This window comes from Crocodylus porosus, unplaced genomic scaffold, assembly GCF_001723895.1.
Source record: "Crocodylus porosus isolate Cpor-Errol unplaced genomic scaffold, CroPor_comp1, whole genome shotgun sequence".
Lineage (NCBI taxonomy): Eukaryota > Metazoa > Chordata > Crocodylia > Crocodylidae > Crocodylus > Crocodylus porosus.
Window position 1 is genome coordinate 12,663,551 of NW_017728928.1, and position 14,413 is coordinate 12,677,963.

Genomic DNA, 14,413 nt, shown 5'->3' on the forward strand with positions numbered 1-14,413 from the left:
ACAGCCCGCTAGCCTGAGGGGGATATGTCCACGCATACCCCTCTAGCCTGAGGGGGATATGTCCACGCATACCCCTCTAGCCTGAGGGGGATATCTCCACACAGCCCGCTAGCCTGAGGGGGATATGTCCACGCATATCCCTCTAGCCTGAGGGGGATATCTCCACACAGCCCGCTAGCCTGAGGGGGATATGTCCACGCATACCCCTCTAGCCTGGCAGGGTGTATCCACACACAACCCCCTAGCTTGGGGTTGGGGGATGTGTCCACTCCACACATCCTTTTACCCTGGTGGCAGGGTGGGAATGTGTCCACACACATCCCTCTAACCCGGAGGGGCTAGATATCACTGAGCTAAGCAGCCTCTTGGGGAGCTATATCAGGAGAGATTCCTGCTCCCCCCTGACAAGCCGGCTGAAGGCAGGGTCGATCTGCACATTATAAAACCAACCAGATGCTCCATTGGCAGGCTGAAGGCAGGGCTGCTTACCAGGGGAGGCAGGAGGCCCTCCTGATCATGAGAGAGTGCTCCCGGAGCTTGCTGAGCTCAGCGATGCTCAGCCGGGTGCCAGAAGATGCTTTTAAGGGTGTTGCACAATATTAGCACTTTTTCTGCAGTGCCATTCACAAGGTAAACCCTGATTTCCACCAGGGCTCCACAGCATCTAGACATGTTCTGTGCTGGCAGGGTCTTCCCGAGGGTTTTGCAACAGGAACATTGCTCCAGTGTGGCTCCCTAGTCCTGAAAGCAAGTGGGAGCTCAGAGTGGGTATGTCCCAAAGGGAGCCCTGAGTCTAAAGAGGTTGAAGGCCACTGAATGAAAACAAATGCCCTTGTTTCTCTGCTAGCAATAGTTGCAAGGGTGAAACAAGATGAAGAATTTGAAAATCAACCAATGCAACCAGTCCCCTTCAAGCTTTATTAGCCCAAAGATCTGGGACTAGCAGCCACCACTTTCAGTGAATGTGGCTGTTCTTGCTTTCAGCAGACAGGAAAACATAGATGACATCTCTTAGATCAATACTGTCCACAGTCAGGACTTCAGCTCCCACATACAGATGTCCCTTGCCTTATAATGTAGATGCATTCATGGAAAATGGCGCATAATTCAAATTCACGTAAAGGGACCCCACTTTACAATGTAACAAATACGAATACATTCCAAGACCTCGACTGTACTGACCCCCAGACCCATTTCTACCACTTTTACAAGACAGTTTTGGTACTCACCAACAGCAGAAAGTGCACATAAGCACAGGATGACTGGGGTGAAGAGGACTCGGCCCCTCCAAACACGGGGATGCAGGCTCCTGGTGGCTGCAGAAGGAGCGGGGAAGGGCATGCACGCAGCTGGGATTGCAGCCTGGCAGAGGCGGTTGCTGCTGCGTGCTGTGCTTTGCGCCCAGCTGCAGCTGGCCCAGGAGCAGCGCCACTGGGCTGTGCCCCCACCTGCCTGGCGGAGGGACACACGTGGCATCACGCCACTCCCAAGGCAGCTGCAGCTCCAGAAGCACAGGCACCAGCTGCCCTGAGTGGCCGGCATGGGTGCTGCTGTTGGGCAGCTTCATGGCTCTCAGCTGACTGCAGACACCAATCACATAAGAATGTATTTGCCACACATATAATTAATTTTTGGTATGAAAAGGGTCATTGCATAAAAGTGAATTCGTACATACAGAACCCGCATAAAGCGAGGGAAACCTGTAAAAGCAAAACCTGCCAGCTGTTTGAGAATGAGCCACTACACAGCACAAATATGTCTTCACATGCTTGAAAAACTTTGTTCTTCCCTGGAATCAGATATGGGCAATGCTAACATACTCCTGAATGTAAAGAAAGCAAAGAAAAAAGGATAAAAGCTTACTTTTTGCCCAGAAACTCAGGTAGGTTTTGAGCAAATTCAACATTTTAGCTGCCAAGAACATTTATGGTGGCATTAGGGTGATGGTAAAGCTGTGAGGGTCCAAGAATGGTGGAAAAGGCAAGGATTTCTTAAGGAGATGGCTTTTATTAGACCAGCTGGGCTGGAATTAGACAAGCTTTTGAATGCAAAACATGCTTCATCTTATGTCAGAGGATGGCACTTCTTCTAATGCTTTGCATCTTTGATACTAATGTAGCATACCCAAAATGTACACGTCATTTTGTGCTGTAAAGCATTTCATGTCACTGTGTATCTTGTTCGGCTGTAAAGCATGATCATGTTTTCTGTGTGATTGTTGTATATTGTGCCTCCTCTAGGACTGGAGAGGACCACCTCCCATCCCCACCCCAGCACCGCAGACCATTGCCTTAAGATTTCTCAGCTGAACCTATAAAACCATTTTAGTGACTCTGGCCAAATCCTGGAGTGGTGACCCCCCCTTGAATTGATTGGTCTGCATTAGCAGTGTGTGAAAGAGGCTGCTTCTCAACTGGGGCCCGGTGATGAGGTCAGAAAAATGATTTAAGGTTCAGGCCACCTGGACTGGTGGGCTCTCTCTCTTAGCTCAGTGGAGCTATATCAGCTCACTACCCTGACCAAGGTCATGCAATTAAAATGGCATTGTGTAGCAGAGGGTTGCACCCTCATCTACTTGCAGACAGGACTCCCTACAAGAGCCTTATAGTTAGCTTCCTACTGGCCAGCTTCCAGTGGGAGGATCTTGGCTACACGCCGACTTTATGGAAACGGGAGACTCCTTAGCTTGCTCCTGCAGCCATATGGCCAAGGGCGAGCCAAACTCGGGGGCATCCGAACCCCAAGCTTCTGAGCTTGGGCCTGCAAGTAGGATGCCTGCCAAAGGATTTGGAAGCATCTGAAGCCCCAGATGGGGGTGGAGGGCGTTTGCTGCTAGGGCCACATTTGGTTCTTGAATGACTCATGGATTTGGAATTGATTTGACTGATTTGACTTGGAGCACGAAAAATTTTCCTTAAAAAAAAACAAGAAAAAAACTCACCGAAGAGCCCTTCTCATCTCAGAAGAAACCGGTACCCCCAGCGGATGGTGACTGCGAGGGAGATGATGGACCCAAATTCCCAGGGACTAACCTCTTTTGGGTCAAGACTCTTCCACTCTCGGACTGCCAAGCCTGGGTTCGAAGGCTCCCCAATAGGGGTAGGGGTGATACAGGGTATACTTTGAACCAGGACAGTGTTTTTGTTTTACTTGACTGTATGTTGTGTTCTGGTATTTGTCTCTGTAATAAATCATGGGGTTTGTGTTCATACTGCTTGTGAGGGAAGGGTTGTTGGTTTTATTGGACACCCTAGTGATTCATTTAGTCCCAGGTACATTGAGCAGGGGCTTGAGCCAAGGTAAAATATATTCAGTACCCCCAAAACTGAACCCGGCCCTTGTTGCTGCTGACAGGTGCTCAGCAGAAGGGTTATGCTTCATATGAAAACTCAAACAAGTTATGAGGTTCCTCATTTTTCCCCCCAAAAAGACTGTATAGCAGCATCCAAAATGTAGTAGAAAACGCTGACTTGGTTCTTTCCAGGAGTAGTTAAGGGCTGCGTCAGCTCTTAAGCAAACCTCTTGCTTTGTGGTTGTTTTTCTCATGGGGAAATTGACTCCCATGTTCAGGTCATTGGTCAGCTCCCTCTGACCAGCCCAGGACACTTGTAAATCCATTATCATTAGCTTGTTTACATGAAAAACTCTTCAAAGCTTTTAGAGGCCTAGTTTATTCAATACACACTTTACTTGAGAGGTTGACTTCATAAAGTAACTCATGCGCAACCACAGTATGCAAGAATCGATAGCTGCAGATTTTGAGAATTGAGGAATTTAGCACCGGCCCTTTCAGATTTTGGTTCCTGTAGGTTCCCTTAGGTCTGACTTGAGACTGAAACAAAAATGTCACCGACTTTCAAAGTTTTGTGCTGCGATACACAGGTTGCACCAAGCTGGCTTTTCCATTTTGTTTTGCCCATAGATTAATCGCAGCTTGGCATATCACATCCCATCGTTTTGAAATAGCTGCAAAAGAAGTATCAGTGCTTTGCAACCTGTTGAAAACCACCACGGCACCAATGCAAGAATTCGAGGCATCACTGAACACAGAATTTGAATGATGTGTGCTGCATGGGACACAAAACACTCTCTTGTTAAGGTCCCTAAATCTCTTCTGAACTCTCCCGTGTTCGCCTTTCATATGTTCCCCATTGTTATAGTTTGGACCAGTACAATCACTGAGATTTTAATTTCTTTTAACTATTTGAGGAGATACATGCCAGCACATACATCCCTGAAACATGGAAGATGCAAAATTCAACTTCATTGCTGAACAAAAACGATTTCTACACCTCCCTGCCTGCCATCTGACACCACCAAGGACGAAGTCCTGCTTGATCTAAACAACAAAAAGCAAGCTCACCAAGAGACTCTTGTGGACCCAGAGGGACAGTTGTCCAACTTCTGCTTTCTCTGTACAAAAATGAAGTTTATTTCCTACGTATGGGGACCTTTGACTATCTTGAGCTTTCCCTGAGCCTGATGAAGGGCGCATGAGCCTGAAAGCTTGCAGAAAAAAAGACATATTTTTTGCAATTTCTCAGTTGGTCTAAGACAAGGTATCATTTTGGAATCAAGAGTTCTAGATTTTTGCATTTCTTTTTGTCTCAGACCAACACGGCTACCACATACATCCCTGAAGCACTAGGAGAATCATTCATGTTAAAAAAAAAAAATCAGTGAAATATTCCTTGATAAAACACTGCCTTCTTTTGCCTCAGTCCTGTCACCTGCAGAAACAAGAGTTGTCATCTGCTCTTGTTTATTGCTGCCTGGGGCAAAGTCAAGTATAACAGAATAGCACTTAGCAGTGTCTGAGGCAGAAATAATTCCCTTCTTGGTCACATGCCCAAGAATTTGTAAAAAAAAAAAAGTTTTGGATATTTTGCCCAGGTACCACTCTCTTTGAGGTAATTCACTGGAGGGGTTCTTGTAACACAAGGTCACCTTTTCCAGGGTGGAGTACTGAGTCCGGTTTTGGTCTCCACAATTCAAAAAGGATGTGGAGAAGCTTGAGAGAATCCAGAGAAGAGCCATGCACATGATCAGAGGTCAGGAAAACAGATCTTACGATGACAGGCTGAGAGCCATGGGACTCCTTAGCTTGGAAAAGCGCAGGCTCAGGGGTGATCTGGTGGCCACTTATAAGTTTATCAGGGGTGAACACCAGGATCTGGGGGAACCTCTGTTCACCAGAGCGCTCCAAGGGATGACGAGGTCTAACTGTTATAAACTCCTGCAAGACCATTTCAGGCTGGACGTAAGGAAGAATTTCTTTACTGTCCGAGCCCCCAAGGTCTGCAACAGCCTGCCAGCGGAGGTGGTTCAAGCACCTACACTGAGCACCTTCAAGAGAAACCCGGATGTTTTTCTTGCTGGGATCCTATGACCCCAGCTGACTTCCTGCCCCTGGGGTAGGGGGCTGGACTCGATCTTCCAAGGTATCTTCCACCCTGAATGTCTATGAAATCTATGAAATTTTCAAGCACTAACTTCATAGCTGGTTGGCTCGTGTTATGGCTGTGATAATTAGTTGGCACATGTGGCTGGTCTAAATGTATTGAGTAATTAATCAGCTAATTGTGTGATCATTACTTTGCACTTGTGGCCTGAGTTTATTGCACAATTAACTAGCTAATTGCATAATATATGTGACATGTAGCAGTGACCTTACAGATTAACTAAAGTGTGCGTGTGTCTGTAACAAAGGTGAACTCATTGATTGCGCTTGTGTGCGTGTCTGTGCATAACAAAAGGTGAACTAATTGATTACCAGCAATTTGGAAGGATCTGTCAGAGCATCAATGTTCAGTTTCCTCTTTTGTAGATTCAGGTGGCTAGTGTTCAAAGCCACAGCTACGGCTACAGACACGAGTGGCAGAACTTCACTGGTGACAACATTTTTTTACCGTCCTCTTCCTTTGGTTTCATCAGAACACCCAGAAGAAAGGTTACTTATCAGGAGAGAGGTTGTTAAAGTTAGGTGCAGAAGCAGGAACAATGATATGTTGGTCGGAAGAACGTTCATGACTGGAAGGGTCCAAGGCATCCAGTTGGAAGCAAACTGCTGATTTCTGAAATCTTAACTTTCTTTCACGTCAGTGGTTTGGCTGATATTGAACTCCAGAGAGCCATTTCCATGCTCCTAAAAGATTGTCAATACCACTTCCAATCTGAGCCATGAGCACAGTCACCGAAGACCAAGGGGCCATAGTGTGTGTACATGAATACAAGTTAATCTAAGACCTTCTCAGCAATCCTGTACACACCGACTCACCCACACAGAAAGCGCTGTCTCTTGTTTGCTGCCATCTGGCTGTTGCCAATTTGCCCATTTTAACTGAAACCAAGTAAGGCCTGTGAATAATAAACACTTCATGCTGCCAGTTTTGCTTTTTAACCACCACCAGCCGCCTGCTGCATCTTCCCTTAACGCCAGCCAGGATCTTTCTGTCCTGCCAAACGAGGCAACCAGAGCAAGAACAGTAAAATGATCCCAGCCTGTCCCAGCTCCCTCCATTAGCGTGTTATAGCTTGGGCGATGGCGGAAAGCAAACCCCCACCCAGTTACTGAAACGCTCCCTGGCTTGTGGGGTTTTGCAGCTGGTGGCTTTATGAGTTATTACGAGATTCCAACCCGCCCTCCCTTTTACCAGATATCCCATTCTCTTTAACTCGTACATACAAGCAAATTCATCTCCCTCTGGAGTTCTTCCTCACAAAAATTTGGGACATGACTGTGTCAGGGAGGGGTGGACCGGACTGCGAGGAGGCATGTGGTCAGGGCAGGGTCTGAGAAGCTCGGGTGAGATTTGTGGATACAATGACCTCTCCCCCAGCTCCCACCCAAAGCTGCCAACCCATCCCTTCCGTTGATCCTAAACCAAAAGGCAAGCTGTCAGGAGATAAGAAAACAGAACTTTAATGCAGAAGGGGGCTGCTGATAAACAGGTAGAGTTTACATCCCGTAGATGCCCTCTACTGTGCTCTGAATGCCCGGAGTCCTTGGACGAGAGGAAAACACAGTAGATTAGAAAGGGCAGGCTGGAATTCCTCCTTGGAGCCATCCCTGAGTGTCAGCAAGCTGGACAACGTGGAATCCCCCTGATTTAGTGTTTGGGTCTGTAACACAGCCTCCTCATCCCAACTTAGCACCACCGCCATGAAGAACCTATCCCATCCCAAGGGCATCTCCTCTGTGCACAGCGTTTCCTTAGAGCCACAGATCCCGAGATCCAAGCCAGATGGTGGCTGCCCAGGGCTCTGGGAGGCAGAGGAAATGGGCACCAAGCTCTGCCTTTTTCCTTCCTCTCCCCATTCTAGTAGAGCCTCTCAAGTCACTGCCCTTTTATTTGTGTTGATTTCACCACATGGGCTGGAAGGGGGCATGGGACTTTGCACGATGGGCACATGTCAGGCACCTTTTAAACCCCTCCAGCTTCATCTCTTCCACAAAGAGATCTTTGTAACAGACAAGGCAGCGGGTCTACTTCCACTTGGCTCATTTGCAAATCAAACAACCTGCAGTCCAGCTACACTGCTTTGGTTTTGAAGGGTCTCTCTTCTCATTAAAGTCATTGTAACCTGCCAGCCTTGTCCCTGTTGAAATAGTGGCACTGTGCTCTCTCCAGACCTGCTTGCTGCATGAGGAGGCTGCCACCAATTTCTATGTCTGCCAAGCAAAGCCATGAAGCCAGTTGCAAGATGGGGAAAAATGCATTGGTGACAGCGTGCATTCAGCTTACAAATTGCTTGCTCAGTTCCTTTAGTAAAGGATGACTGTTCTGCCTTCGCAAAGCCAAAAGACTGGGTAGAGGGGCTCCTTGAAGTCACAGTAGAAACAGTGAAGGAGCTTCATTTTGTCCCCAATGCCATAGAATGAAAGACGCCCGATGTCACAGTCCAAGCTGACTCCGATCCACTTGTACAAGGGCTCTTTGACCTTGCATGGCTGGCCATTGTGCCATGCCAGGTAGCATTCTTCCCGGATCTGCAGCCCCCACGAAGACCCATCCTTTCCAATGTTGAATTTGTGGCCACCACCTTGCTTCTTCCTCTGGATGCTCTTGTACGTGATCCCTACAACGATGGAGTGGCTGGAGATCCCAACTTCCCAGTAGTGGTGGCCTTGGCTGTAGCCCTGGGTGCACAGCACCTGCCACAGCTCAAACCTGCTTGCATGATTCTGACCCTGGTCATTATGAGAACGAGGGTGACTGGCTCTTTGGTTGTGACTGGACAGCTGCAGGTGCCTGTTGGCTGTGTCAGGGTCAAAGGTCAAATCCCTATGATCTGCAAGCAACACACATATGAACAGTCTCAACCTGGGCAATATAAAAGCTTTGTTTCTTCTTTAGACCTTAACCTCTCCCTCCTCCTCACCCCTGCCCATGTCATTATTTGGCTCTGGACAGTGCTCTGAAGATGGAGAACGCAAAGCACGCTTGGGGGAACCGTAGCCATGGGTAGGACGCAGGCGTAGAAGTCACAAGATCTTAGTTCTTGCACAGAGACACTGGGCAGTTTGTGTCCACCTCCATATACCTCAGTTTCCCCAGTGCTAAAAACAGCAATAGAGACAATGGCAGGAGTTTTAAGCAGTTGCATTAAGGAATGCCTGCAAAGAGCTCTGAGTCCCTGGCAGGCAGGTGAAGTCACTGCCTCTGATTGGAGTAGCAGAAGCCAAAAACAGCTAATTATTTTTAATGGAGAAAAATTATAAAAAGAATTATATGATGTGATGCCTGCAACAGCACTGTGTCCCAGGAAGTCCTTTCTAGTAGAAAAGCAGCAGTTAAACACTGCACTTGACCCAAAGGGTGACTGTGATGCAGGGGGAGAGAAATGCCAAGAGAAGTTAAGTCAGTGGCATGTGTGGAGACATGAAGTTCCTAGGATCAGGGAGCTGCGCCCAGCAGGAGATTGCCTGGATCACTTCAGATTTGGTGGCCTGGAAGGGGCGAGTGAGGAAGCTGCTACCCACTAACTCTGGAGTAGCCTCTTGGGACTGTCTTCCTGGTCTCTAAGGCCCTGTGCAGTGCCACATGATGTGCAGTTCAGCTGCAGCCAGGGAGATAAATCCCCGCTCTGTGCTCAGTTGCCAGAAGCCTGGCAGCTGCTTGCAGTGATTAAGCTTCTCGGCATTCCCCGGGAAAAGCTCTGTGCCTAAATACGGCCAGTCTGGAGCTGGCATCTGAGTCTTGCTTGAGACAGAAGCCAGAGGCAGAACATCAGGGAGGGAGCGAGAGAGTGGGCGTGTGTGAAAGGGAGAGATGCCCTCCTTCAGTGTACTCAGGAATTACTCTGCCCCAGTCCACTTAACTATGGCACTGACTTTCACCATGGGGATGGGATAGGAGCCATTCCCAGTGGGAGAATTGGGTCCCTTTTGTTAAAGGTTTGTCTACGTTGCACCTGGGCTACACCCAGGAATGCCACTGTCAACCATGCCTCATCCCTTTGCTCCCATGCTGCTTGTGCCAGCTCAAACATGAGGGAGCATCGCTGGCCTAGAACAGCCCTAAGCATGTGCCCAGCACTGCTCTCAGGCTCTGTCTTGGTCAAATTTATGGATGCATGCTTAGGGCTTCTCCAAAGCAGCTACATTTCTTTGCATCCAGCATTTGGCATGAGGGGGCGTAGCCCAGAGGTGGTGCAGACATGCCCTCCATCACTCAACTGAGCAACAGTAAGTGTCATTTTGTGCCCTGTGAACTACACCTAATGTTATCATTCATATGGAAGTCCCAAAGCACTTCCCTCTCATGAATGAAACCCTACACAGCCCTGTGAGGCAATGAACCATTCTTCTCCTGGCCATTGTATTTCGCTTTTGCAAACTACAATCAGATGTAGCATCATTGAGCTCACAAAGGGCCCACTGTCAGGGCCTGCAATAAAAACACTTTGGTAATGCTCCAAGTTTTTGATCAACTCCTTAGGAAGCACCCCAAGGAACGACCTTGACTTGCTAACTTGCTTCATTGTCACAAGCCCCATATTGAAAGACTAGTTCCTTCAAAGGTTCTCCACACATGTTCATTTCTTTCCCCTTCCATCGACACCCCCAGCTCTCAATCCCTACTCCTTACCCCTCAGCAGTCCTGCTCTTAATTCACACTCAAGAAGGGGTGGTCCTGCCTTCAGCACAGCTGGTACCTTTGGCTCCATCGGCTCTGCAAAGTGAAAGACAAAGGGAGGGCTACAGAAACAAGGCAGGGAGCATTCAAATAGAAGCATCTGAGAAGGGATTTCAGATGCTGTCACCCAGGCCTGATGGGGCAGGCAGACTAGTGTGTGGGGTATTGTCAGCCCTGTGCCTCACGACCCGGTATAGATAAGCTCTTAGGCTCTCTGTGCCTCAGGTCCCCCTCTGTAGAAACATATTGCAGAGGAACAGCTAAATCAGGTTACATCTGTTAAAGTTTGTGAAGTGCTCACAATGGCAGTTGGGGGGGGGGGGGGGGGACATATTATAAGCACCTCTGCCTGACCTTTGTCCTATCTGCCTGAAATGGCTTTTAGACTGTAAGCACTTTGCTGTGCAAAAATGTCATCTGCTCTGTTTGGACAGCGTCTAGAACAGCAGTTCTCAACCAGAGTGCCACAAACACGATTCACAAGATAAACCCAGAAATTCTAACTAAGAAAGCCATCGTTGGGGTCTCTGAGTTGTTTGCAACAAGAAAACTGCTCCCTTATTTTTCTGTAGCCTAAAAAAAGAGTGAGAAGTAAGAGCTGGCATTATCCAAGGGGTGCCTCAAGTCAATCCAAGGGTGTCTTGAGTCTAAAAAGGCTGAGAACTACTGGGCTAGGGTAAGCCTAAAGGGGTTTGATCTTCAGGCAAACCTGCAAGTTAAATACTAAATAATACTACTAATAAGGCCTGGGGTGGCCAAGTGGGCCCCACCTAGGGCCAAGTGCAGGGGGTGACGTTCATGATGCGGTGCGTGAGCCACCCAAACACCCAGGTGCAGTACAAAGACCCTTCAGAGTGGGGACTCACGGAGATGAGTGACACTGCCCCCATCAGAGCAGCGTGTAGGCAGTGGGGGAAATGTCAAAGGAAGGGCTTACCTTTGGTTTCTGGGCCAGTGACCTCTGGGTTCAGGGATTTCGGCAAATCCTCCAGCAACAGCCTAGAGACCTGAGTGACTATTTTAGAGATGGGATCCACTTTGCTGGCAGCATTAAACTCGATGGCTGGCAAACCTTCTAGGGTCTCAGAAGGGAGCTGCAAGAAATCCTAGATGGGGCGGGAAGGGGAGAGGAAGGGCAGAGGGCACAGGTATGTAAGGCTCCATGGCAGTTGCTCCCAGGGTGGGGGTGCAGAAATCCCTCTTCCTCTGGGTTGAAGGAGGCAGGACCTCCCCTCCCCTCACTGTGTCTGGTCGTCAATACCTCCAGGAATATCCTGTCGTCTGTGCAGGTCAGCAGGGCCTGGGCCTTCTCCTGGTGCTGGCTGAGGGTGGCCCGCTGGTGTTCCAGCTGTGCCCAGTTCTCTGCTACTTGCCCCAGGGCAGTAGCTTGCTCCCGTTCGATCGTCTCCACTGTCTGCCTCCGCTGCTTCTCCAGGGCTTCCATTAGCAGGGTAAACTTGTTCAAAATCCCCGATTTCAGCTTTTCTGAAGATTCCTGGGCAGAAAAAGTCAATTGAAACAACAGGACAAAGAATCCACAGGCCCCGTAGCAGGGGAGGCCATGCTCAGGGCTGCAATCCCACGAGCCCAGCAGCTGCATTTGCCTTGATACCTTAATGTCTTCCGTCGTTTCCTCCAGTTTACGCTTCTCCTCCTCGATCTTTGCTGCCTCCTGTTGTGTCTTCTCCAAGAACTCTTCTAAAAGGGCCTGAAAATAGAGTGAAACCCAAGCTGTAACATAGCGGAGCATAGTTTTCCACACTCCTGTAATACTTATCTCACTTGAACCTCCCTCTGGCTGCTCAAGCCCCTCTCCACTGTGATGGCTCCCACAGCTTTCCACAGCCCATGCCTTGCGCAAAGACTCTTCCTCTTTTCCCCTCATCACCAATACTAAACATTTAGCTCTTACATGGTGCTTGGCATCTGCACATTTTGAGGCAGGTCAGGGAGGAGGGTCAGCATCCCCTCCTTGTTTGGCAGTAGTGCTCAGCTGAAGCCATGAGAGCAGAAGTGGTTACGTGATAGGTCCTTCTGAGCCCTGGCCATTGCACAGCGCTGTCTCCCCTTCAGACTCACTACTGTCCCCCTGTGAATCCAAATACACTTTTCCCCACACTCATGTGCTCTGGTCACTGCTCAGCCGACGCTGCTCAAAGGCCGCAGTGCTGGGCTGCTACGAGGCAGACCTGCACATGGTCCTTCTACCCGTCCATGGAAAGGGAGGTCACTCCCTCTTGACCTTCCACGCAGCAGGTGCATCTGCCCAGCAGCTGACTCTGCTGAGCCAAGCAAAACACGGTAGTGCCCGATACTCAACTCCAAGACATCTCTCCGACTCTGTATAGATGCAACGAGACCCACAAGCAGCTTCCCACCTAACACCTGCCATCTCAACCTCGAGATTCTCGGCAGGACTTAACTCCCAGATAGAAACAGGAGGGGTAACCGGTTTGGGAGTGGGGATACACAGGGCCTCTCACACGGAGATGGGGGGGTGCAGGATGCTGGTATAGGGGAAGGGGGTCTGTGGCATGGCTAGGCAGGTTAAGGGCCCCGAGATTGGCACGGGTGGGAGGGTGGCACACTGGGACCTGTGGAGAAGAGAGGCATGCGGGGCCCCTGCTGCGTGGAGAAAAGACAGGTGCTCCAGCGTGTGCAAGACCGTAAGTAAACATTATTCCTTTCATGTGCCTGACCAGGACATTGTGACATTCAAATGCAGGAGCCCTGGAACGTTTAGTCCAGATCAGCGAGGAGAAAAGCCTGGCACTAGTAACTACTGCCCAAAAGCAGTCACTTGAGCTGAGCCTCTGTGTAGCAAGACAGTGGAAGGTCTCAAGGTGCTTTAGTGTAGGTGCGCTGGGACGCTCTCCTTTCTGGACTAAGGAACAGACACACATGCAACGCAGGCCCCACGCAGCAAGCCAGGGTCTGACGGAGAACCCTGGTGCCCCAGCCCAGGCTCTAACCACAGCAGTACCTGCACCCCGACCTCGACAGCACCCCTCTGTCAGGCTGACACAGAGCTTGCCGCTCTTTCCAGGGCCTGAAGGATGTGGGCAGGTCCCAGAGGAGACCAAGCTAGGACTCACCTGCTTCTTCTTGCGCTCGTCCTCAAAGAGGACCCTGTGGTGGTCCCGGCACTCCTTCACGGTGCACACGCAGCAGATGCACACCTTCTCCTCCTGGCAGTACAGCTCCAGGGGCCGCCCATGCCGCGGGCACTTCCCCCTGTCAGCCGGGGCTTTCACGTCCATGCTGGAGGCCTGCACCTCGCCCGCCTTGACCAGCTCCACCACGCTGCAGAGGGACACATTCTTCTTGAGCTCCAGCCGTGTCTTGAAGCCCTTCCTGCAGTCGGGGCAGGTGTACGCCTCCTCTCCCTGGGGATCCTCCTTTTCCTGCTTGTCCCAGTGGTTGCTGATGCACTTCTGGCAGAAATTGTGCCCGCAAGGGATGGTCACAGCTTCCCTGAACAGCTCCAGGCAGATGGAGCACACCAGCTTCTCCTCCAGCTTCTGGGACCCTGGGGAAGCCATCCTACCCCAAGCCGGAGCAGCAGCCACCCAGGCCGAGTAAGGAAACCGGGAAACTGCAGTGCGAGGAGGAAATGAAGCTGCTGCAGCGTCTGGCAGAGGGGAGGGATAGGCACAGAGCCAACCCAGCTCTTAAAGACACAGAGGCCTGGGCACCGTTCTCCGCTTCCCAGCTTTGGCAGGTGGCTTGAGGGTTTTCCTTTGTCCTCAAGCCCTTGGTTCCCATGCCCCAGGGCTACCCAAAGCAAGGGGGCTTCTAAACAGAAAAGGCTGCCCAGGTGGCTGCACCGAGGGCCAGGAGACAAGGCCGCCTCTTGCAAACCCAGCAGAGCCCTGCAGCCCCTCGGCACCCATTGCTATGCCCTGCAAGCCCTTCTGGAGGGGGCCCCCAGCTGCCAGGGCTATGGGGCCACGGACCAGGTCTGCAGCCCCCCCATCACCCACAGCAATGCCCAAGCTCTGGCTGTCGCCCAGGGGAGGTGGTTGGAGCATGAACCCTGGTTCCCCCTCCTCCATGGGTGGCATGGCTGAAGCAGAACCCATGGGAGGGACTGCCTGCGGTGGGCTGGGGCTCCCCACCCTGCTGCCTTCCCCTAGGGCCTCTGCAGCCCAGCTGGTGGGACCCCAGACCCCAGGACCTGGGGGCAGGGCAGTGCAGGGCTGGGCAGGGAAGCTCCTTGCCACTGGGAGCCCTGCACTGTCCTGGTGAGGCGCCCCCTGCCCACCCAGCAGCAG

The 14,413-nt window shown here is 50.6% G+C and overlaps 1 protein-coding gene across 1 annotated transcript in view; it reads right to left on the bottom strand.

Annotated features, from left to right (window-relative positions):
* LOC109315220 (tripartite motif-containing protein 65-like) overlaps positions 1 to 13,751 on the bottom strand; it is a 28,387-nt gene extending 14,636 nt beyond the window's left edge. The window contains exons 1-6 of the mRNA XM_019542817.1: positions 13,235 to 13,751; positions 11,752 to 11,847; positions 11,401 to 11,634; positions 11,077 to 11,245; positions 10,092 to 10,175; positions 7,772 to 8,292 (exon numbers count right to left, since the gene is read on the bottom strand). Of these exons, the coding sequence (XP_019398362.1) occupies positions 7,772 to 8,292; positions 10,092 to 10,175; positions 11,077 to 11,245; positions 11,401 to 11,634; positions 11,752 to 11,847; positions 13,235 to 13,681 (1,551 nt within the window). The 5' untranslated portion in view covers positions 13,682 to 13,751. The remainder of the gene's footprint in view (positions 1 to 7,771; positions 8,293 to 10,091; positions 10,176 to 11,076; positions 11,246 to 11,400; positions 11,635 to 11,751; positions 11,848 to 13,234) is intronic.
* Positions 13,752 to 14,413: the final 662 nt, after the last annotated feature.